This window comes from Astyanax mexicanus, chromosome 22 (genome assembly GCF_023375975.1).
Source record: "Astyanax mexicanus isolate ESR-SI-001 chromosome 22, AstMex3_surface, whole genome shotgun sequence".
Taxonomy (NCBI): Eukaryota; Metazoa; Chordata; class Actinopteri; order Characiformes; family Acestrorhamphidae; genus Astyanax; species Astyanax mexicanus.
The window spans coordinates 22,552,302-22,577,067 of NC_064429.1; the positions used below are offsets into that span (position 1 = coordinate 22,552,302).

Genomic DNA, 24,766 nt, shown 5'->3' on the forward strand with positions numbered 1-24,766 from the left:
ACACACACATCTGGTAATGCAGCAAACACAAATGTATTTACATCAACAACAAAACAGAATTAGAAAGAGAATTAGTACATGCCTTTTACATGCTTTCGAGGTGTGCAAGGTGTACTTTTCCCACTATTATTATAGCAAAGACACACTGACACACCCTAAATCAAGCTGCTCAGTGCTCGGTTTTATATTTCATTTCTATATATTATTATTATATTTCATTTATATATATATATTTCAACATAAAAAACTGTTATGAACAAATCCCACCCTGTGCACCATGTTTTGAGTTGTTACAGTCAAGTAGATAAAAAAATAGCTTTTATCCCACCACAGTACGAGCACTAAATAGCACCATATAGGACTTTTTAAAACATCTATTTTTATACAACTTGGGATTGTGCAATATATTAATTAAATTTAAATTTTTTCATTTTTTTTATTTTATTTTATTGTGTGCAATTTCTCACTATTTGTATCTTGCTTGTTGTGTGTTATTGTTATCTTTTATTGTATCTTTTTTATTGTTTATGACACTGGAGAGATTTGCATCTTAATCTCGTTATACTTGGTATGATGACAAATAAAAATATTATATTCAATTTTATTCTATAAATCAAAATATATCAACAATCGGAAATCAACTTAACGCAAAAAAGTTCAATTAGCGTGATTTTTTTTTTAAGTTTTTATCTTTTTCTTTTTCTATTCACATGCGTTAACATGTTTAATACGACAGCGCTAATATCCTATGCTCAGAATATACGTATTAAAAAAGGGTAAGGTGTCCCCAAACTTTTGACCAGTCCCCAACCCACCCCACCCCCCCAACCCCTGCACAGTAACACACACTGCGGCTGCAGAAAGACATCAGCTCTGGGGTACAGCTGAGAGAGTTGCCCCAGCGACTGCTGTCCACAGTTATTTCTACATGTTTATTGAAGGGCAATTAAACAGCGAGGGGAGGGAGAGGGAGGAAATGAGGCTGGTGGGATGGTGGGGGGTTAGAATGCCTCTACCGAGGGGTCTCTCAGGTGGGAGTCTGCAGAGGCTGCTGGGTTGCTAGGGTGAGTAAAAATACACACATGAGCCCTTTACTGAATGGATTATCTTGTCAATGGAAGTTTGGATGTGGTTATGGGAACGGAGACGCCCCACCTACAGCTACAGAGGAGACCCCCCCCCTCTATTACTGCAATCAAGATCTTATTAGAATTAGTGAATTAATGAACTGACAAGTGAATCAAAACTGAAGAAATTGTGAAAATGACAGAATAACAGAATTCTTTACAGTGGAGCCATGTTTATACAACACACACATATCTATTTTATTTACTATCAAAAATAGGCTTTTTTTTTATTGATGTACAGTACCAGTCAAAAGTTTGGACATTTATATTGAAAAAAATCATCCAAACTATGAAGAAAAACATATGGAATTAATTAGTAAACCAAGAAAATGTTAAATAAACCAGCATATGTTTTATATTTTATATTTTTTCAAATTCATGGCTTTTTCTTAGTCTCAGCATTATGAGGTAGAGTCACCAGAAATGGCTTTCAGTTAACAGCTGTGCTGACATTGTCTAGAGTGTTTGAAAGCATCAGTTGTGAAGTTTTGAAGAGATAGAATTGGTATAAAGTGAATAATGTTCTAATCCATATTATGACAACTAAGTAAATATAAAATAAAAAAAATAAATACTTTAACATTATGATGAAACTGGCACTCATCAGCACCACACCAGGAAAGGAAGACCAAGAGTTTCCTCTGTTGCACTGGATAACTTCCTCGGAGTTACCAGAACCTCAAAAACAGAAAGTTAACAGCATTTCAGATAAGAACCCACCTAAATGCTTTACAGAGTATTTTTGTTTTTATCACTTTTAAGTTACTACATGATTCCATATGTGTTCCTTCACAGTCTTGATAATGGACTGGTAATATATACTGTATATTCACCACAAAATGTGATATATGTCAAATATTTGCATAACAAGGACTACAATAGCACATTATGACTTCAGTGATCTATGAGAAAGTATCATTATTCAGAATAGAATGACTTTAAATGACAAAATGCTGCTCTGTATGTTTCTGCAGACCACCCTGATCACTGTGGAGGAGCCGAAGGGCAGAAACCAGTATGTGCCTCTAACTCTCATCAGAGAAAAGGGAACTTATGGAACAGTAACTGTGAATTTCGAGGTGAGGATTGGTAATTCTGGAATTGGAATTCTCTTTAATGTCTCTATTCTTCACTATTTTTAATTTAATAATGTGACGTAATTGTGTTTTTAAACTGGCAGATCTCTGGGGGTCCGAACCCGGCCAGTGAAGATTTGAGTCCTGACAGAGGAAACCTCACGATTCCTCCTGGACGAGCTGTTGTGGTCTTCAGTGTGCTCATTCAGGATGATAAGGTCCTCATTACTACCTTAATTTACTCTCATTCCATATGGATCTATGGCACCTCAGTGAAGCTTTAAAATGCCTTTTTTCTTTGCCTTTGTAAATCGGTACAAATGTTACACAGAAGAACCTTTAGTGTTAAAGTGTAGTAGAACCTTTTGGATACATTGGGTTTAGTATGTTAAAATCATAATGTTGCATAACAATGGTTGCTTACGGTAGGCATATGAATGCTGTCATATTGATTGCTACAATCTAGCACTACCATACCAACCACCCACCAACAGGGCTGTTTTAAGGCATTTGGGGACCCCGCCACATATCATCCCCACCCAACCTCTGGGCCATACATTGGACCACACATTGCACAGAGACTTTGGCACAGATATACTGTGCAAAACTTACTTTATATCACAAAAATATTTAGATACTGTAAATTCCACTTACCTTACATTTTTCTATAAGATGCACTATCAATAAACGTTCATTTTCTGGTCTATTTTCCTACATAAGATTATACTGGATTGTAAGGCATATTTTAAGAGACACTATAAGGAATTTCTAATTCAGCAGGTCTCACCACTGGGTGGTGATGGGGGAGCTAGTTAAGTTAAGTAAAGCTAAGCTAAGTAAAAAAACTGTAATTAAAAATTAAGACTTTCTTTTAAAGTTAAAAGAGCATACATCTACATAGATTTCTCTCCTGAAAACTGTTTATTTCCGTTTATTTACAGTAAGCTTAGATTCCCAAATTTAAGGCTGGAGCATTAGCATTAGCTGCTAACCACTCCAGCAGTGCTAGCCGGGGGTTAGGAGCAGGCTACAGGCCACTAATACTCCTCTCTGAACAGGGAAATAGCAGTTAGCGACTAATGCTAATGCTACTCCAGCCCCGGTGCTGGAGAACTAAACTGAAACTCCTGTATAGCGCTGTACTTCAGTGGAGTGCCTTTATTGCTTCTTACAACCTGACTGGTAAAATACATACATAAGATGCACTGGAATAAAAGGCACACTGACAGTTTGTACACATAGTTATGTTTTATTGCACACAAAGTAATTCATAACCAGTTGTCCCTAGGCTAGCTCGGGGCCCCATGCAATTGCTTGGTTTGCATGGCCTGTTGCAACAAGCCTGTCCACTAATCACTTAGCAACACCACAGCAACTAGTGCTGTGCAATATGACGATAAATATCGTGGGGACGATACAAAAGTGTCTATCGTGCTACTTACCTTCTATCATCCCTATCGTTTCTACAGTAATTTCATCAATTATTCATGCAAATATATAAAGTAGGCTACGATGAAATGTATTGGCATGGTAACTTCGCATAAACTAGGTAGTAATTCACATTTGTGAAAGTTGAGTTTAATGTCACTTTGAAATAAAGTTGGAAAAAAGTAAACAACGATATTATTTTGTTATATTTTTTTAAAGAATAACTGAAAACATACTTAAACGTGGTATATGATGATATATATCGTTATCGTGATATAAAACATTCCATATTGTGATATATGATTTTTCCCATATCGCCCAGCACTAACAGCAACCACCAACAACCCACCCTTCCCCCCATTTAACATGTGCTTTATATTTCCAGTATTTTATCTCATGAGATCTGAGCAACTACTGTGACTGACCGGAGTCTTGCCGCCATGTTTCTTCCCCAGATTCCAGAAGATGATGAGATCTTCACTGTGCAGTTAACAGGAGTTGCAGGAGGTGCCTTACTCAACCCCAACAGAACCGCCGTGCAGATTAAAATCTCTCGTAACGATGCTCCCGTACGCTTCTCCCAGCCCTCCCTGGCTGTGCCTGAGTCAGTGGGCATCATAAATCTGACTGTAACCCGGGGCAGAACTGAAGATGGCCTCCTGATTGGCTCCGATGACCGAGAAGTGTCTGTCGCTTATGCCATAGTCACGGGGAACGGAGCGGCCAGTGCCACGCTGTCCGAGGACTTTGTGGACCTCCAGGCTACGAGGACGGTGCTTTTTCCTCGAGGTGTTCATGAGAAAGTGCTGCAGTTCAACATCGTTGATGACCGAGTTCCAGAAATTGCTGAGTCCTTCCAGGTGCTTCTTCTGGAGGACACTCTGCTGGGTGATGCTGTTCTGGTGTCTCCCAGCTTCGTGCAGGTTACCATCGAGCCTAACGACAAGCCTTACGGAGTGCTGTCCATCAGCAGCCCACCTCCAACACAACCAATCACCATTAATGAAGACACAACTGTGAGGTGAGTGGGATTTAGATGTTAAATATGATATAAGGGTATAATAACATCATGTATTCATCTTTATATATTTTGTTCCCATAGTGTTGTTTGACAGATGATCAGGCCATAAGTTGTTTATTAATTAAAGTGCTCATATTATTCACATTTTAAGTGAAGATAAGTGAAATTTAGGGAATGTTTAAAAACATACCCAAGGGATTGTAATTGACTGGATCCTACACTTCTCCATAAGTGGTTCAAAAATGACTTCAAAAATCAGTATGTCTGTTGCTGGCTTATATTTCTAGCCTACTTACACAGCAATCATTTAGAGATCATCATAATTCATGCAACATATTTTATTACCCTTTTCCTTTTTCCTCTGAAGGTTTGAAGGCATTACCATTGTGAGAAATGGAGGAACTCATGGTCTGGTTTCAGTGAATTGGACCATAACACGTAACTCCACAGATCGGACCCCGGTCACCGCTGACCTGTTCCCAGCCTTTGGAACTCTGAGCTTTACTGAAGGGCAGATGACGGCCATCTTGCCTTTAAACATCACTCAAGATAGTCTTCCTGAAGAGGCAGAGGCGTTCCTTCTCAGACTGATCCCGAGCTCTGTGCTGGGAGGGGCTGAAGTGGACGAACCAATGGGGGTAGGCAGAGATAAAATTACTGTTTTAGTTTTAGGGTCAATTCCTGATCTTTATCATCTGGTGGAATTATTTTAGTTAGATGACAGATCTACAAGACAACACATTAAAAAACAGTCACAAAATGAGATATCTAAAATAAGATGTCCACATTTTGGTGAACCTCTTTCTAATAAAGGAATTCAGCTGCTTTAATTTGCACTCATCATTGACATACAGCTTGTCTAGTCTTTGTAGAGAACTGACAATTTGAAGCAACAAATTGTATTTTTTATCTAAATTAAACAACTAAAACACACTAAAAAATAAGGTTAAATCTAACATTGTCTAAAATTCTTTGTACATGAACAAATTATGAAATACCATCTTGTCAACTGTGCAACATCCCACTAACCATTAAACACATCCTCATTGACTGTCCTGCTTATAAAAACATAAGACAATCTTACTACCAACAAAAGAACATAAAATACCTTTTTGAAAAAAAAAACACACTCAGGAAGATCTGAAAGTTCTTGTCGCATCTTAACCACAAACTCCTAATTTAATTTAATTAATGTAGCAAAAAATATTTTCCTTGTCATGCTAGAACCTTTGAACAACTTTGCTCTGTCTGAACATAATACCAAGTGTATGCCACAAATAGCCAAATATGTGCTGAAGTGGCAATAAAACCCCAAAACCAACCAAGTGTGTACATGGCCGTCATAATTTATTTGCATATTGACCAAGGAACCCTCATTGACCATCAGTGTGTAGTCTTGGGCACAAGGGCTAAGATAGTCAGTCATTATATACAATATAACTGAATACCTTTGTTGATTGTCTACCTTGATTTGCCACTGTGTTGTAGGCTAAATGAGCAAGTTACCATACCAAAGTTACCAAAGCTTGACTTTGCTGTCTGCAATCAATGCAGTAACTTTTAGCTGTGGTCTTAGCCAGTATTTTACTGTTGATTTACAGTGAAATTCTTTACAGTGTATGGCCAGCTGTACTTTATTAGTGTTAATTGTACAGTATTTCATTGAGAACTCAAGTTCTGACTACACACTACTATTCAGACCGAATTACTGTAATTTTACAGTTTTTTTCACAACTGTAATTTACTTTGCATGTAATTTACTGTACAATTTACCAGATTTTTTTTACAGTGCTTTTACTGAAAGAAGAGACATTTACATTACCAACAAAAGCAGGATAAACCCTGTTTAAATTATCTTAATTCCAGAATAAACCATAAATAAGCAGGTGTCCCAATCATTTTTCCCATATCGTGCACAGTATTGGTGCATAACTACTGTGTTCATGCCCGATTCTGGTCGGGAGCAGGAAGTCATGTCAGACGCGAGTCAGCATCTCTTCTTTTAAAAGCAGAACATGTCCAGATTACAGACAGATCCAGATTCAGTTTCGCCTCGGTTTTCCCGTTAACAGGACTTTGGGAAACTGTTCTGGGATCAGAAACTTTCTCCGCAGCCCATCTGGACTGCAGGAGGATGTGGTCTGAGCCGAGCTCTTTTGCAGAGCGACGTCAGAGTGCTGCTGCTTGCATTAAGTGTCACCTGGGTGTTCCCTTCATGTGGTTGTGGCGGAAAATTAAGCCACCAGAAGAGTGCGGCGCAGAGTGCGAGCATGTGTGTGTGTGCATGTGTGCGTGTGTTCTGCTGTTTATAACCGGCCTGTCGCAGGTTTAAGTCCTGATTATGTGTGAAAGGAGTGGGTAGATCCAGCCCTTGTTTACGTTATAGCCCTTAAATTGCAGCAGTGCATAAATGCGGTAGCTCGCTGCCACCGATCTGGCGCAGCTTTGCAGCGCATGTGGCTGACAGGACCTGACTTAGCACCAAGCGAAAGGCCCAGATTTACAGCTTGTACACGTCAAGTTGTCTATAAATTAACCGTAAAAAAAATCATCCCCGCAAATCGCAAAGCAAAATATTGACGGAAGGCTCTCGTCTGGCTCAGATAAAGCCTTGGATGAATGACTGCAGGAGTAATAAAGTAGCTTGTGAACGCTATTTTTGTCCGTAAGGTCTAATGAAAGAGGAAGGATTACTAAGATTAGCATGCTTTGGGTTTTTATGTAGACGACTGTCTGTGGTATCTGTGTGGAGTAGTGGAAGAAGACCCGTTGCAGCTGTGGAAAGCACAGCAGAAATACATAAAGGCTTAAAAATGTCTGTATTACTTTAATTAGAGATATGGTTGGTAGCTTAAACAATGCTTAATTACCGAAAACGCATAGTTACAAATGCTGACAGTGCTGTAAATCTTGTCCACAGATGGTGTTCTACATCCAGGACAGCGATGATGTTTACGGACGGTTCGGCTTCCATCCCAACGAGACCCAAAGTATTCAGAGCCGTCCTGATGTTCGCTTCCTGTCCCTGAGCTTCCTGCGGGAGGGGGGCACTCTGGGGGAGGTGCGCTTGGCCTTTACAGTCCTCTACATCCCTGCCGGCCCTCTGGACCCAGCCAGGGCCCGGGACGGCGTGCTGAACGGCACCAGCGCCAACAGTGTCCTGTTCAGTTCCGGTCAGTCGAAGGTTCAGATCATCTTGCCCATACGCAACGACGCCTTTCTGCAGAATGGAGCTCACTTCCTTATACAGGTACTTGAAAACATGATGGAAGAAATGAGTCAGTTAGAGTCGACAGGTTAAAGAGATAATTGAGTAGTATGTGAGGGGTGCAACAGATATGTGGCCTCCTAATCGAGGTTTAGACAGATCAAAGTATATTTTGACCCAACTGGGCTCAACAGGCCAACAGCCAATGAAACCTGATCATGAAAAGAGCAGGTACTTGGCAGTTTCTTTTTATTTTAATTTAATGTTCCACCTTAAATTATGCAGCAACTATGTTCTTTAGCTGGTGTATGACCCCATACTGCGGCATCATTTAAGCTGGAATAGCTTTCAACCAAAAACGTTTTTCCTGTTCCTTTTTTTTTTTCGCTTAGCGCAAATAAAGGCTCAAACAGTGATAGCAGCTATTTGTTGTGCTTCCATGTTTACTCATCTCCTACATGAAGCAAGGTACGTGTTTTTGGGTTGGTTCAGTTTGGTTTCACAGCGGGTTGACGTCGTGAAGTGCAGGGTTTCTTTAAATTGTGATTGCAACCACCAAGGGGTTGTTGAATACAAACATTATCTATAGTTCTTTCATTGAATCAGACTGGATCTTTTACTCGACTCTTTGACTCGGCTCTTCAACACCACACTTTGACCTGGCTGTTTGACTCAACTTTCTTCTAGACATTTTGACTCACCTCTTCAACACAACTCTTTGACTTGACTCTTTGACTCGACTCATTGGCTCAGCTCTTAAAGTCAACTCTCTGACTTTTACTCATTGGCTCGACTCTTCAACACAACTCTTTGACCTGACATTTTGACTGAACTTTCATCTAGACATTTTAACTTGACTCTTCAATTCAACCCTTTGAATCTACTCATTGGCACAACTCGTTGACCCAGCTGTTTGACTTAACTTTCGTCTAGACATTTTGACTCGACTCTTCGACTCGACTCTTTGACTCGACTCTTCGACTCAACTCTTTGTCTCGACTTCATTCAGGTTTCTGCACGATCAGGTTTGCTTACTAAATGGAGTGCTTGTTAGAAGATAGAACTGGAAGTGGAAAGGCAAAAGATAGTCTAGAAATGCTCATATCCACACAATTCAGAAGACTCTTTAACAAAAAATATGTTTTGAATCCTAAAAAGAACCCTTGGTGTAGTGTATTTTCCCTAATCATTTAGTGTGAAGTGGACATTCTTTTATTTGCCATAATAATCAGAAAAAAAACCCAATGGCTAAGTACCAAATACAAGCTTCTGTTTATAATCATCTGCCATGACTTTAACAGTCACACAGTGTACCCATGACTTAGGGGTTAACACTTTCACAAACCCTGCTGCAGTTAAATGACTCTGACTGTGAGGGTCTGAATACCTGCTGGTCTGAATGCCGCTTTGATGAAGGTTATTCTTTATGGCTCTTGATTTTGTGTCGTGTCCTCTCCTTGCTCTCTCTTCAGACCTGGGAAGACGACCTTGAGTGTCCTAACAATTTATCCTCTTTCAGTACAAGAGTCTCTCCATCAGCTTGCCTGGCAATTAACAATCTTGAGCCATGGTGATGTGAGGGATTTGGGTTGTTGCCATTGGATTTGTGTTGCTGCCCAAACAAATAACCACTTCATCAAGTAATGCTGAGAAATAAACACACAGAAAAAGCCTGGAGCTCCTTTAGGAAAACCGACAAGATATAGAATAAACACACACTTACACACTGACACACAGATATATAGACTGGAGGCTGATTGACAGTGAGAAGTGCCTAGCTGAGAGGTCACATCATGGGAATAAGTGTCTGCTTGGACACAAAAAGAAGTCCTTGAACTTAACTACAACCATATATCAATATAGAAGGTATGCACATTCCATCACAGTTGGGGGGAGTCGGGGTTGTGTGCCAACCAAGTGGCACTGTTAGCGGTCAGTGTGAATGCCATGAAAACACAAAATGGGTAAGAGCTGTTGTTTGATTGACCATTCAAACAGACTAAGGGTGGTCCGCTTGAAGACATGGGCCAGAGCATGGTTCAGTTGGATTTGAGCACGGTATGCATGCAGTGTGAGTGCTGATGTCAGTGATGCGACATTCCTGCAAATTATCTCTGCTTTTATCAAGAAGACGCACCCCTGAGAGAGGGTGCTTTTCATGGTGGGGGTGGTAAAATTGGCACAACACCAGCAAGCCCACTGATCAGTGAGTAATGACGTAAGCATGCTCAGGCACGGATTGTTTAAACGCAGTGTAAGTGCAGGCCAGCATGGGTAAGTGGGGAGGGGGCAGAACCAGGCTCAAGCTCGATTCAACCGAACCATGCCTAGCGTGAGTACACCCTACAAGCCAAACAGAATCAGACCTGTCGTTTTACTAACTGTCGAAAGCAAATGGACTGCTGCATTTCTCAGAACCTGGTTAGTCCTGGTCCAGGAGCAGCACTGCTCAGCAGATTTTAGGGTTTATACTAATTCCAACGCACCTGATCACGCTAATAAACTAATTGATCCAATTGGGCGAGTTTCAGCAGGAAAACCCATTAAAACATACAGGGCCAGGATTGAGAACCACTGGCTTAGTGTATTTCCCTAGCATTCACATCAGGAATGTTAGGAAATACAGGAAACCTGATTTTTGTTGGTGGGTCACTGTTTTGCCCAATTGTACCCTAGGAAACACAGCCGTATTGTAGAACCCTATGAGAATGTAATGGCAATGCATACAGTCTATCCTTTCATGTTAATCTACAGTATATACACTATATTTCCAAAAGTATTCACTCACCCATCCAAACCATTAAACTTCCATGACCACATGTATATGAAACCAAGTATCTAGGCATGCAGACTACTTCTACAAACATTAGTGAACGAATGGCTCACTCTCAGGAGATCAGTAAATGTTTTCTTTTACCAGATCTTAGTTTTAGAGCACTCTTTTTAAACAGTGTGTTTTCCCTTCTCTTCAGCTGGACAGTTTACAGGTGATCAACATCACTCCCCTCATTCCCTCAGTGAGCCCCCGCTTTGGAGGAGCCGTCAACATCTCCCTACGGATTACACCCGACATCGCTAACGGAGAGATCGGCTTCACCAGCAACCAGACCGTGGTGGCAGTAGAACCTGAAGAATCAAATACTAGCGTGGTACATCTACTGTACTTTCGTTATATTACATCACATGACAAGGCAGAAACACTGCACAGTATGCCCAAATGTACTGATGTTGGATGATTATTTCTGGATCATAGGCACCACTGTAACTAATTTCAAAACATTGGATCGTGGCTAAGCCAATGCTTTTCTGCATTTCTATGATACAGTTCTATGGAGGTTATGTACAATAAAATGACAGTTGTTTATACAACTGTGATTACACCTATTACAGCTTATATACACATTGTAGTACAGCTAAATACTATAGTTCTTCATCTCCAATATGTCACAGTGCCTGAAGAAATACTACATGGACAAAAGTATGTAAGGACAGAAACAAAAACTGTTACCCAGCTCATCCAAAATTCTATTCTGTTTCTAGATCATTCTTCCCCTGAGGAGAGACGGAACAGACGGGCAGGCCGTGGTGTTCTGGAGTGTGAGACCTGTCGGCGAGAACAGAGCGGATGTCACTAAAGATGATCTGTCACAGTTCTCTGGTTCAGTCATGTTCCTGACGGGACAGAGTGAGGCGAACATCAGCATCACCATTATGGCTGACAATGTTCCAGAGATCAACGAGACGGTGCTCCTCACTCTAGATAGGTGCTGTTTACACTTTACTCCCGGTGCTGTTAAATGTCATGTTGATGTTTTGTCTAAGCTGTTGTTTGTATAATTGGCTTAGCTGTGTTTTGTCTGATTGTGTTGAAGTGTTTTGTCTGTGCTTATGTGGATTTGATTCACTGGTTACGTTGTGTTCGCTGCTTAGTTAAAAGGTTTTAGCCTCAAGCCTGCAGTGCTAAAGAGATGTACAGTGGCAGTCAAACACTTGGACACACCTGTTTCTAAGGCTCCATCCACACAAATCTGGATATTTTTAAAAACTGAGGTCCCATCCCAGTCCACACGGAAACACCATACCAATAAAAAAAACGCTGAAATGAAAATGGTATTTTGTAGACATTCAAAAATCTCGCCACTCCTCAGCAACAATTAAAAAAAAAACAAAAAAACACGTTTTTCGTGTGGAAGGATGGCCAAAACGGAGACGAAAACCTTTAGTTTTTAAAACTATCCGAATTAGTGTGACACCAAGACATCAATATTGGAGGTCATGTGGAGTCTATGTAGAATTTCCTTAAATAGTGTCCAATCGTTTCTCTGATGCAGAGAACAATTCTATAATTCAGTGATTCTATAAATATCTTTAGTTCAGTTATATTTGAGTCCTTTTTTGTTGAAGTGCAATTTTGCTTTTGTCTCTGTAATTGAAGTTGATTATGCTTAAAGGATAGTTGTAAAAAAGCTAAACAATAAAGGAAAAATACCCATAAACATCCATATGAAAAAAATACAAATGAATTACGAAACATTAAGCAAATTATTTTAGGGTGTTTCTTTATAAGTGAATGATCAAAAATGTAAAATTTTTGGTCAAAACTTTATGTTTTACCATAATGCTTTATGAGAAGCGACAGAAGTGACTATTGGTTTACTTAAAAATCCAGCTTAAATCAGATTTTTTTGCATATATGATAGTAAAATTTAATCTCGTCTGGTCACACAAGCGTTAATTAAATCTATTTAGTGTATATCCAAGTATGATTCTGACAAAAACACATTGTGTTGCAAAGTGCAAACAGGCGCTGTCTAAATCAGATATCAGAAACAAATGTGAACACAGCCCAAACAACATCTCAAACTGGTGTTTTACTAAATGTAAGATCTGCTATGCTGCCAGATCTGTTGAGCCTGTAGGGAAAGCTTTTAAAAATCTCTACTCCAGAGGTGGCGTAGCATGGAAGATTCTCTAGTGCATGCCTGGCTTCCTATTTTGGAATATGAGAAAACTGGAGTTGTTTAGAAACATGTTATTCCATTTTATCCCCAACTTAGAATGCTAAAAACTCATTCCTACTCATTATAGGATGAGGTCTAGCACTTGCCTCCTCCCATACATACTCTTTTTTAAACTGCCGCTGATGAGGCGTCACTGGATAGCCAGTTGGTAACCCAGCTCTGATACACCAGGAGTGATGTGGGGATAGGGCGTTGTTGCGCTCTCTCTCTGACTCTGGCTGCTGATGCCAAGCTGCATGATCCAGGAATAATTCACATTTAATATTTTAATAACACAATATATTTTTTTCTGTGTCACAGTAAAAGGTGGAAAGGTGTGTCCAACTTTTGACTGACTGTTAATGAGACGTAAAGGAGGTTCTCACCCTAATCAGTTTAATAAAGAATAAATAATTTAGTAAAGAAGTGTAGCAGTAAGACTTAAATGTAGTGTTGCGTTATGCGTCCCCTCTCCACTGAAGACCCCTCTCTGTGGTATTCATGAGTTCTGACGGGAATGCTCCTTCTGCTTGCCTCCCACTCTTCCCTTCTGCAGGGTAGAGACTGCACGCTTTGTAGTGTACTTCGGGTGAGTGTACGCTGGAGGGGCTCTGCCCTTTTGTGTGCTGTGAATCAACACTTTGTTGCGATGGACCACTTTGGACCATGCCTTAACATTTCGATTTGCGGGAAATCTCTTTCATCTGGGTGTGTGAAACGAAGAGAAAGAGTGTGTTTCAGTGTGTGTGTGTGTGTGTGTGTGTGTGTGTGTGTCAGCGTGCCTGCATGCAAATAGCCCTGTGCGTGTGTAAAGTGAATAAGTTGGGTCTGGCCTAGTGCTTTCTTTTCTCATTTAGCACCTAATTTACCCGCTCCCTTTATGCCCTGCTGTAAAGCCGTCAGTGTTTGTATGCATGCGGCACATCCTCTGAATGCGTTTGTTTGGAATGCTGCTGCCTGTCCGCTCTTTGTCTTCTATTTTACTAATTATCTGGAGCTTCCAGGTTTGGCTCTTCCCAAGCTCGGCTCAGTTAACACTCAGGACCCCCTGCCGGGGCGGGGGAGGCTTGTGGGCCGCCCCCCCTCCCAAAGACGGCTGGTCGAATAAGCCTAGGAGACTAGCTAACCACTTTAATACCGTTTTTTCCAAATTATAATTAATATAATATCCTTAAATTTTAATCTCACAGCTTAATCTCATGGTTTTAAAGGTTTTTACCATTTACAGTGATACACTGGACATATTTCATTTAAACATGTGGGTGATTCTTCAGTTAGGTTCTCTTCATAACTTTTGCAAAATGAAATTAGCAATAATTTTGCATTACCTATACCAAGAAAATGATTACACATAGAGCCAGGCAATATGATAATATTTTTTCGTATTTCCATACTGTATGTTTGTTATTGTGATAAATGATATGCATTGATATGAAAATTATATGCATTTCTGAATATATTATGGAATTTATTAGGGTTTAAAAAAACACACTAACCAACAAACCAAAGTCCTGTTTAATTGAATGAAGTGAAGTAGTATTTAATTAGTATTTTTTGATAATCTACTTCATTTTTTTTCTGCATGTGAATATATGATGATAAATATTGTGTGAACATTTCTTTAAAAATCATGATACTATACTGATATATAATACTGATACTATTGCCAAGCCCTATTTATGCACATTAAAGTAAAGACATAATGATAACCAAGATAATGGTTAAGTTCTTAGCGGTTAGCACTGTTTGTAGCTAGCTTCATAGCGGATAGCTTGGTAGAGTTTAGCGCTGTTAGTGGCTAGCCTGTTAGCGGTTATGTTCTTAGCAGTTAGAGCTGTTAGCGGTTATGTTCTTAGTGGTTAGCGCTGTTAGTGGCTAGCCTGTTAGCAGTTATGTTCTTAGCAGTTAGCGCTGTTAATGGCTGGCCTGTTAGCGGTTATGTTCTTAGCAGTTAGCGCTGTAAATGGCTGGCCTGTTAGCGGTTATGTTCCTAGCGGTTATGTTTTTAGCGGTTATGTTCTTAGTGGCTAGCCTGTTAGAGATTATGTTACTTGTGGTTAACGCTGTTAATGGCTAGCCTGTTAGAGGATAGCCTGTTAGTGTTTAGAGCTGTTTGCAGCTGTAGCCTGATAGCGCTTAGCTTGTTTGTGGCTATGTTGATAGCGGTTAGCCTGGTAGCGATTAGCCTGTTAGTAGCTAGTTTGCTAGCGCTGATCTTGTTAGCAGTTGGCCGAGAAGTTTCACAGTCTGGGTTGGGGACAAAGCTAAAGTAACAATATATTGAGAACAACTGAAGAATCACCTATTTATTTCAATTACATGTGAATAACCCGTGTTATATCAGCACAGATTTTCTGGTGTAGTACAGAATTGGATTTTTAGTAGACGCACAGAAATTCTCCAATAGGGAACACTCCTTTCTCTTTAACTGCTGTTTGTTGTTTTACGGTGCAGGACAAATGTAGAGAACCAGATTCTGAAGCCCGGTTTCACCAGCCGGGAGATCGTCATACTGGAGAATGATGACCCTGGTGGAGTCTTTGAGTTCTCGCCTGTGTCTAAAGGCCCCTGGTTCATTAACGTAAGAATATGTTACTTTACAATGCCTTGTTACTTTACTTTACAATGTACACTTTAAGTACATTTAGTTTACTTGTTTCTCTTTGTGAAAAAGCAACACAACTGATGCCAGTTTAAGTGCCCTCTTAAGATAATGGGAATCTCAGTACCTAAGGTCACTTATTCATCTGTAAAATAGCACTGAAAATATTTAATAACATTAATATTAAAAGCTTGTCTGTAACTGTGCTGTCTGCAGGAGGGCGAGACGGTGGAGCTGAGAGTGATCAGACAGCAGGGGCAGCTGCTGAACCAGCTGGTGAGATATACAGTGACCCCCTCCAGAAACGAGGACTTTTACGGAGCTACAGGCATCCTGGAGTTCCAGCCCGGAGAGAGGGAGGTGGTGGTGGCTCTAGTGGCCATACCTGATGGGCTGCCTGAGGTACGCTTTACTGTTTAGCTCCCTTTGTAAGGATATGAAAAAAATGATTTTACCAAATTATAAACCTCTGGAATGTAATCAAGTGGAAGATGGACGATCACAAGCCATCAAACCAAACTGAACTGCTTGAATTTTTGCACCAGGAGTAAAGGCATAAAGTTATCCAAAAGCAGTGTGTAAGACTGGTGGAGGAGAACATGCCAAGATTCATGAAAACTGTATCACCAAATATTGATTTCTGAACTCTTAAAACTTTAATAAATATGAGCTTGTTTTCTTTGTATTATTTGAAGTCTGAAAGCTCTGCATCGTTTTTGTTATTTCAGCCATTTATCATTTTCAAATAAATAAATGCTTTAAATGACAATATTATTATTTGGATTTTAGGATAAATGTTGTCTGTAGTTTATAGAATAATACAACAATGTTCATTTTACTCAATCATAAACCTATAAATAGTTAAATCAGAGAAACAGATTCAGAAACTGAAGTGGTCTCTTCATTTTTTCCCAGAGCTGTATATATAGTGTATATATTATTACCACGAGCAATAAATGATAAGGTTAGACTGGTGTAGTCAGTTCAGGTTCTAATAGTGTCCTGCACTAATCCATCCCATTTAATTTAACTTATATTTCTGCAGATTTTTTTGATTGGGTGCCATATTGATAGTGGGGTGTCATATAGCATCCAATATACTTTCAATTAGGGAGAGGTTTGGCCATACATCTGGCCATGACACAACATATCTTATCTTATCTTATCTTATATCTTAAGGCAAACTCCTTGGACAGTGGGCGTATGTGGACAAGCTTTGTCCTATTAAAATCGTGCATCAGAGTGTGTTTAGAAACAATAGGGACATTTTTGGTTGCAAGACCTTATTGCCTGTATTGAAGACCAAAGGTCTATGACACCATTTGTCTGTTTTCAGCTGGACGAGATGTTCGCAGTTGTTCTCAGCAGCCACAGCACCCCAGCCAGTCGCCTGGGCGCCCGCAGACAGGTCAACATCACCGTGCAGAAGAGCGACGATCCGTTCGGGGTCATTGAGTTCACTCAGCCGGGCTTCAGGTTCTCCATTAATGAGAGCAAAGCAATGGACCTGCATTCAGGTGTGTAAAAAAATACATTGTACCCTACAATGCTAGCTAACATCGCTAATATTTGGAGATCTGTAGCTAGTTCAGTTTCTCTGCGTACTTTTTTATTCTCTTTTCAGTTCTTCAATGGTCAGGACTAGGGCTGCAGCGATTAGTCGACATAATTGACGATGCTGAATATAAAAATTTGTTGACACAGAATTTTATTTTCAACTTTTATTGTCGTTAATATGTGATAGGGGCAAACTACACACAAGCTTGTCACTCTTTGTGTCTCCAAAAATGTAAACACACCAGATAAGGGACAAAACAACACCCTTACTCACTGAACATCAGCTAATTATACATTTAAACATATTCTCAGCGTTTAAATACCACTTCACTGGTACCACTTCACTGGAGAGGCCAGGGTTGCCAGGTCCAGCAAAAAAGTGCCTAAAGTATGTCTAAAACCCACCTGTCAGGAGACTAAACTAGCACAGTATCTAAGGTTGGCACAGATTTGCAATTAAAGCTTCTTGGGGGACGTGATAAATTTAAAAGTAGCCCCAAAAATAAATTTTCACCCACAACTATAAAACAAGCCAGGTTTGATGAAAAAAAAAACTAAATTTGGCAACTTTGATTACAGAGGCAATTGTAAAGCACAATACAAAAGAAAATATTAATACTAAAAGCGGAAAATAAAAAAAAAATTATAAACAGACTTAATGACAATGTACATTAATTAAAAAAAACATTGATAACTTATAAATTTCCTTCTTCCTTCTTCACAATAGAAGACACTGATTTAAATTTTATATCAAAGCATGGTCAAATTCTAAGTAATATTGTCTTTTACTATTTAAATCTCAAATAAAGACATATTTACGTAGAATTAACTACAAAATAACATCCTGCATGTGTGAATTTTTTCCATTAATATGTTTTTATATCAAAATGTGCAAAATCTGTGTCATGTGTCATGTTGGTGTCAGTTTTTTAATGATGGAAATGATCTATCACTTAAATAATATCTGCTCCTGTGGTGGTCTCTCTGGTGGGCTCCTGACCATTGAAAAAAACAGGGTGAAAAGAGGAACAAAACAGGACTACAATCTGTAATTAAAGAACTACAAAGTGATCCTACAGTATATGCAGTATAAGTGCAGCTGACTGGACCGTATATAAACATGACTTAAAATTAGAAGTTGACTGATTTTCACCAGCCTTTTTTTTAACGCATGAATTATTTAATGGCTCATATGGGGTGTTTCCTCATATATTGACTTATATCTGACGCTTTAGTGGGGCATTAATTATTTATTGATATATATGGCTGTGTGATTTATATTGACATATGGCGTGCTGTCACTCTCATATAGGCCATCGCTCTTGACGTTTGATGAAGTGCTTTTGTTTGAAAGGTCTGTGATTTTCTGTTACAGCTTCTTACCCCATCATGAGAGGGAGGGGTCGCTTTGGGAACGTGTCAGTGCTCTGGAGGATAGAGCCCACCTACTCAGGGGATGTAACCCCATTCCAGGGGGAGGTGGTCTTTGCTGAAGGGGAGTATCTGAAAAATCTGACCCTCTACTCCAAGCCAGATGAGGTAAACACCATCAGAATATGAACATCAGTCATTCTCCTGCTGTAGATAAAGCCACACTTACAATAGACAATACTGAGAAGAAATTATTTTATTTTTGTTTGTAGTAATTCATCATATGCAGCTCTGGAAAAAATAAAGAGAGCACTTCAGTTTCTGAATCAGTTTCTCTGATTTTGCTTTTTATAGGTATATGTTTGAGTAAACTGAACATTTCTCCCAAATTCCAAATAAAAATATTGTCATTTAGAGCATTTATTTGCGGAAAATTAGGAATGGCTGAAATAACAAAAAAGACACAGAGCTTTCAGACCTCAAATAATGCAAAGAAAACAAGGTCATATTCATAAAGTTTTAAGAGTTCAGAAATCAATATTTGGTGGAATAACCCTGGTTTTTACTCACAGTTTTCATGCATCTTGGCATGTTCTTCTCCACCAGTCTTACACACTGCTTTTATGCTTTACACTCCTGGTGCAAAAATTCAAGCAGTTCAGTTGGTTTGATGGCGTGTGATCATCCATCTTCCTCTTGATTATATGCCAGAGGTTTTCAATTTGGTAAAATCAAAGAAACTCATCATTTTTAAGATGATCTCTTTTTTATTTTAAATGAAGCCCTTTAAAAGACTTTATTTTCCAACAATATTAAAAGGAGATATTTGATTTTAAAACATGCTTACGCAGTTTTCACTTCTAATTCTGATCTTCACCAAATAATAAGTGTTCTTATTTTTTATTTGTTTAATTTTTGAGGACAATAGGATCCATTTTTTTGTAGGAACAGGGCTAATGTGTGTAACTCTGCACTGAAACATATTTTTGTAAGGACCTTTCTGAAGAACAGATTTAAGGAAATTGTTAAGAAGATATTGGTGAAGGAGGCCTACTCTTTAGTGCTGTAAAACACACTTATGTTCAGATTAAAGTTGCTGACTCCCCAGCTGCATTCATTTCAAAATAAAAAAATATTATAAATCATTTTAATAATATTTAGTAAAGTATAAGCTTACTTGTTGGCCAACCTAAACATTCTTAACCTTTTTTCAGTAAAATAGTAACATTTAAGTCTAATCTAATCTTAAATCCCTTTATGTTTGAAATTTGGGTTTGACATACAAAGATGAATAAATGAAAAATACACAGTTCTTGGATATACTGTATATGCTTATATAGTGTGTATATAGTGCCTATCATCACATTTTTGTGTTCTTTGTGTTATTATAAAAACTATTTTTATTTAATGAATCATATACTGTAAGTGAATTAATTCTTAAATGCACTATTTATGTATAAATGTAACTATTATAACTTTATTTCAGATACCAGAAGATAATGAAGAGTTCACCATCATTCTCATTAATGCGACTGGAGGAGCGCGTCTGGGAAGTGTTCTGAATGCGAGTTTACAGATCAGAAAGAATGACGACCCCATTTACTTTGCAGGTAATTTTGTATTTTATAAACTATTATAAACTTTTATTCAGTCTTCATTTATTTTATTTAGCCATTTTCAGAAGTTACATTGGTTCTTTTGAGCAGTGCCACTGATGACACCACCATGAGATGAGTGTGAATGCGAAGAAGCTTTTAACAGTTTAAAGAAGTCTGCGTAATGTGTGCAGCAATTTAAAGGTTTCTCTAGAGTCTTGTGCTCCACTCCAAGAGTAATTTAGGTTCTTTAAAGTTTAAAAAGGTTAATTACACTGGCACAGTGGTTAAACAGTGTTAGTTAGAACAGTTTTTTAAGGTCATGTATCTTAAAGTGACGTGTGGACACTCCTAGAAGGTTTGCATTTTTAATCTTAGACAGTAAAGCTGGACGATATGGTCAAAATCTGTACCGCAATATACTTTTTATGTATAATGCTATAATGCTCTTGATATTGTTCTGAACCATTTTAAACTGAACAGTGGGTGGCTCCGAGTGGTCCAGTGGACTAAGGTGCTACCACTATGATCGGTAGATCGCTGGTTCGAATCCTGTTCATGTAGCTTGCCATCAGCTGCTGGAGCTACTGTATGTAGATGTCGCTCTTTCCCCTAATCACTCCAAAGGGTGATGTCACTCAGCATAAGGCATCTGTGAGCTGATGTATCGTAACCGAGTCGCTGCGCTTTCCTCCGAGTGCGCTGTGTTGCCACTCAGCAATGCTGCATCATCAGCAGCAGTTCGAAAAAAAAGGCGTTGACTGACTTCACATGTAGTCCTAATGTGAGTCCACATGTGAGTCCTAATGAGTGGGTTAGGTAATTGGCAATAATAATAATAATAATAATAATTGTCATTGCTTTGAAGATGGTCATGCTCTTTTAGTGTAGACAAGCTGTGGTAGTGTAAAATGAAATAGAGTTGAGTAGAGTAGAGTAGGTGCCATGCAGTGCAAAATTGTCTGATGTTGTGTTTTCTTCTTTCCAGAACCAGCTATAAGGAGGGTGAGAGAAGGAGGCATGGCCAACTTTACCATTCTGCGGGCCGGACTGGCTAATTTTGTAGCAACAGTTCAGTATCGCTTTGAATATGGAGACTCATCACCGGGAGACTTCTCTCAGCTGAGTAACGACTTGCTGCTGGTGTTTGATTATGGAGAATGGATGAAGAACATTTCAGTGGCTGTAATGGACGACGACGTCCCGGAAACAGATGAAGCTTTTTACATTGTTCTGTTCAACACTACAGGTGGGTTATTCTACTTGGATTGAGTATTGGTCCCAATAGTAACACAATTGGCTGGATTGAGTAATCCTTGTTAAAATTTTACAGTAGCCATCCAGAGCACCAATGTGTACCAGTCTGTACATATGTCCTCCAGTTTCTGCCTTAGTGTAGTAAGTAATTAGGGTCCGAAGAGTTAATGAAATTCCCTAAAGGGTCAAAAATAAACTCAAAGTACAGTATTTTTCGCACTATAATGCACACATGAAATTCTTTAATTTTCCCAAAAATCATCAGTGTGTCTTATAATCCACTCCGCTGAAGTACAGCGTTATACAAGAGTTTCAGTTTAGTTCTTCAGCACTGAGACTCGAGACGGGAGCAGTATTAGCATTATTCGCTAACCGCGCTAAGCTCTAGCTCTTTCACCATTCAGAAGTGAGTATTATCGTCCAGTAGCCTGCTGCTAACCCCAGCTAGCACTGCTGGAGCAGCAGTAGTATTAGCCACTTGCCATGCTAAGTGCAAGCTCTGTCGGGAAGCATTAGCCACTAACCACGGCTAGCCAATCTGGAAATCTAATCTTACTGAAAATCAACAGAAGGGCTTTACTCACCCAAATAAACAGTTTTTAGGAGAGAAATCTGTGTAGATCATTGTCCAGCACTTTAAAGAACACGTTTTTTTTTTTTTTAAGAATTATAGTTTTGGTTTACTTAGCTTAGCCACAAGAGCTGCTGTAATATAAGGAAACATGGCGACACCCCTGTTCCTTTCTAGTGTTGAATAGTGCACTTTATAATCTGGTGCACCTTATGTATCAAAATAGACCAAAAAATATATGTTTATTGATAGTGCACCCTATAATGCGGTGCGCCTTATAGTGCAAAAAATACAGTAGTGATAATGGAACAAAAAAAGTTATGAAAGACACCATTTCACACCAAGTCCATTTATATGAACTGTAAACTTAAGCAATACACAATATACTTTCCAATGCTTTCAGGATACAATTCTACTATTATCACAGTAATGTTTAAAAAATGAAATGACATACGGCACGATAGGGGTCTATCAGCTAAATAATTCACATTCATTCATTTCCATGGAATTCAGCTTTGGTGTTGCCAGTGAATCCACCTTTTTTGGCCATTTGTTTCAGTACGGAGAAAGCTTTGTTGATTAGGCTTGACTGGCCTGTACTTACAAAGCCCTCCCTAATCCCTGTATTGTGTAACATACACATACGCACACACATACACACACTTAGACCCCCTCACACACACACACATGCACTTGAAAGGGGGGTGGAACGCTGTAGGAAGTTAATTACAGACACCGAATTCTCTCTATACATACAAGAACCCACCCAAGAGCCTTTGCTTTCAGTAGCTTTCGCCACAAAGTGACATTGGGCGTGTTCTCCGCGAGAACGTGGAAGGAACGTTAAGACGATGGATTACCGCTATCTGCAGCCGGGCCTTTGTCTGCGCCGCCTCGGTTCTTGTGTTCTCCGCTAATTAGAGCAGGGTCTCGAGCTCTGCGCTGCTGTTTTGGTGTGCTAATAACAATGCCGGGATGAAGACCATGTGTGCATGCGTTTGATTTACAAACACGCGGCTCTTGTTTATGAAAGATTTGAAGAGGATTATAAATGAGGCTGAATTTCTGATGCTGAATATGAAATTAGTCTCACTGAGTGCGGCCTAAAAAAGCACACCCATTTGGCTTGTTATTCAGAGTTATGGACTCATAATATTTATGCTGTTTCATAGAACAGCGTGTCCCTGATTGCACTCTGAAATATTTAGACTACTTTGATTGGCCTATTAAACTCTATGAAGACTAAGAACAACAATTTTTAGTAATCTGTTTGTGATTATGTTGAACCAAAGCTTCAGATCGAATGCTGCTTTAGCCTGTTATGCTTTAGGATAGATTAGAATAAAAAATAAAAAAAATAAAATAAAAAATACATAATTATAAATGATAAAAAAAATGAAAATAAACTAATTACAAACCGTTGTTTAAAAAAAGTGAAGTATATGCTTGGATGAGATGCTTTTGGTAAGAGTTAGACGAACATCTAATTGTAACGTGTTGGAGGCGGGATGCAAATGCAAGTTGTTTTTATTTTTAGACATTACAAAAACAAACAAAAACTGAGAGAAAGAAATAAACACTAAGACTAAAAAACAAAGACTATAAAACAAATGACTAAACCAGGTCTTAACAAACAAAGAAGTGAAATTAACAAACAAAGAATCAAACAATCTAAAGAAAACAATCCAGAACTTGGCAAGTCAGAGGCTCAACAAACACCGATTAAAAAAACATCCAGACAGGGTCAAACAAAAAACACGACAGAGAACAAAGAAGCACATGGGGCATTTATGTACAGGCATGGACAAGGAACACCTGTGGAGGTAACAAGGGGGGCTACAACTGAGAAAGGGGGGATTACAGATGACAGGGCAGGGCTAAGGCATGTTGTATGTATGTTGTATATGTTTTCTACATGCTATAATCCTGCAACAAAACAGCAGAGAATGAAATATTTAGCTCTATGTAATTTAGAAACATCACAAAGATTTTTTTTTCCCTGTTATTCGTAATCTATGAATTTTTGAGCTGGTGGAAATGTGTCTTTTGAGAAGCAATATTAATCCCAGCCATTAATTAATGTGTTTACTGTGGTACAGTATGTCTTGGTGTGTCTATATTTTTACTGTGTACAGATTTTTTATGTATGTTATAAATACTGTAATGTCAGTGGCAGTGAAAACCTGTGTTGACTGTGTTTAGGGGATGCGGTGGTGTACGGACAGGACACAGCTACTGTGGTAATTGAAGCCAATGATGATTCCAACGGTATCTTCTCTCTGGATGACACTCAGAAGCCTGTGGAGGAGGGGAAGACCAACAACTTCCAGTAAGGAAAATTACTTCAGCATTACCTTAGCATTTTTTCATAAGCTCATACTTGCACATACTGGAATGTAAGACGCACCAGATTATAGGGCACACTATCAATGAACGTCTATTTTTTTAATCATTTTTATAATGCGTTTTTTAGGTGACAATAGTAAGGCACAAGGGTGTCGCCATGTTGGTAATTAATCTACACAGATTTCTCTTCTGAAAACTGTTTATTTGGGTGTGTAAATCGTTTCCATTTATTTACAGTAAGCTTAGATTTCCAATATTTTCAACAGCACGGTTCGCAGCAGCGCTAGCCACGGTTAGCGGCGCTTAGCGCTAGTAAATGCCGCCCGACAGCGCTGCACTGAGGGACACTGAGTTCTCCGATAAGCCAGGGTGCTATCAGCTAGCGGTTCGGTGTATGTAGTTTGTTTTATTGCTAAGCAGACAGTCCAATATATATTCACCTCTGAACCGCAAAAGAGCTAGCGCTGCAGTTAGCAGCAATGCTAATACTGCTCAGTGCTGGAGAAAATTCACTGAAACTGTTATAAAAACTGTTATAATGCTGGATTTGACTGGTAAATTTATACATAAGGCACCCCGGATTGTAAGGCGCACTAACAATTTTTTT

General features: G+C 39.0%; 1 protein-coding gene across 4 annotated transcripts in view; it reads left to right on the plus strand.

Moving 5' to 3' along the window:
- The window catches only part of adgrv1 (adhesion G protein-coupled receptor V1), a 252,872-nt gene that overhangs the window by 37,796 nt on the left and 190,310 nt on the right, over nucleotides 1-24,766 (plus strand). For 2 of the 4 annotated variants that reach the window (XM_049470643.1, XM_049470644.1), the window contains exons 5-19: nucleotides 2,102-2,206; nucleotides 2,308-2,421; nucleotides 4,087-4,652; nucleotides 5,020-5,290; nucleotides 7,573-7,902; nucleotides 10,833-11,009; nucleotides 11,401-11,624; nucleotides 13,417-13,449; nucleotides 15,315-15,441; nucleotides 15,679-15,864; nucleotides 16,799-16,979; nucleotides 18,395-18,558; nucleotides 19,877-20,000; nucleotides 20,974-21,234; nucleotides 24,016-24,142. In XM_049470643.1, coding sequence (XP_049326600.1) covers nucleotides 2,102-2,206; nucleotides 2,308-2,421; nucleotides 4,087-4,652; nucleotides 5,020-5,290; nucleotides 7,573-7,902; nucleotides 10,833-11,009; nucleotides 11,401-11,624; nucleotides 13,417-13,449; nucleotides 15,315-15,441; nucleotides 15,679-15,864; nucleotides 16,799-16,979; nucleotides 18,395-18,558; nucleotides 19,877-20,000; nucleotides 20,974-21,234; nucleotides 24,016-24,142 — 2,990 coding nt within the window. The remainder of the gene's footprint in view (nucleotides 1-2,101; nucleotides 2,207-2,307; nucleotides 2,422-4,086; nucleotides 4,653-5,019; nucleotides 5,291-7,572; nucleotides 7,903-10,832; nucleotides 11,010-11,400; nucleotides 11,625-13,416; nucleotides 13,450-15,314; nucleotides 15,442-15,678; nucleotides 15,865-16,798; nucleotides 16,980-18,394; nucleotides 18,559-19,876; nucleotides 20,001-20,973; nucleotides 21,235-24,015; nucleotides 24,143-24,766) is intronic. The other 2 variants (XM_049470645.1, XM_022667571.2) reach the window with 1 other exon arrangement.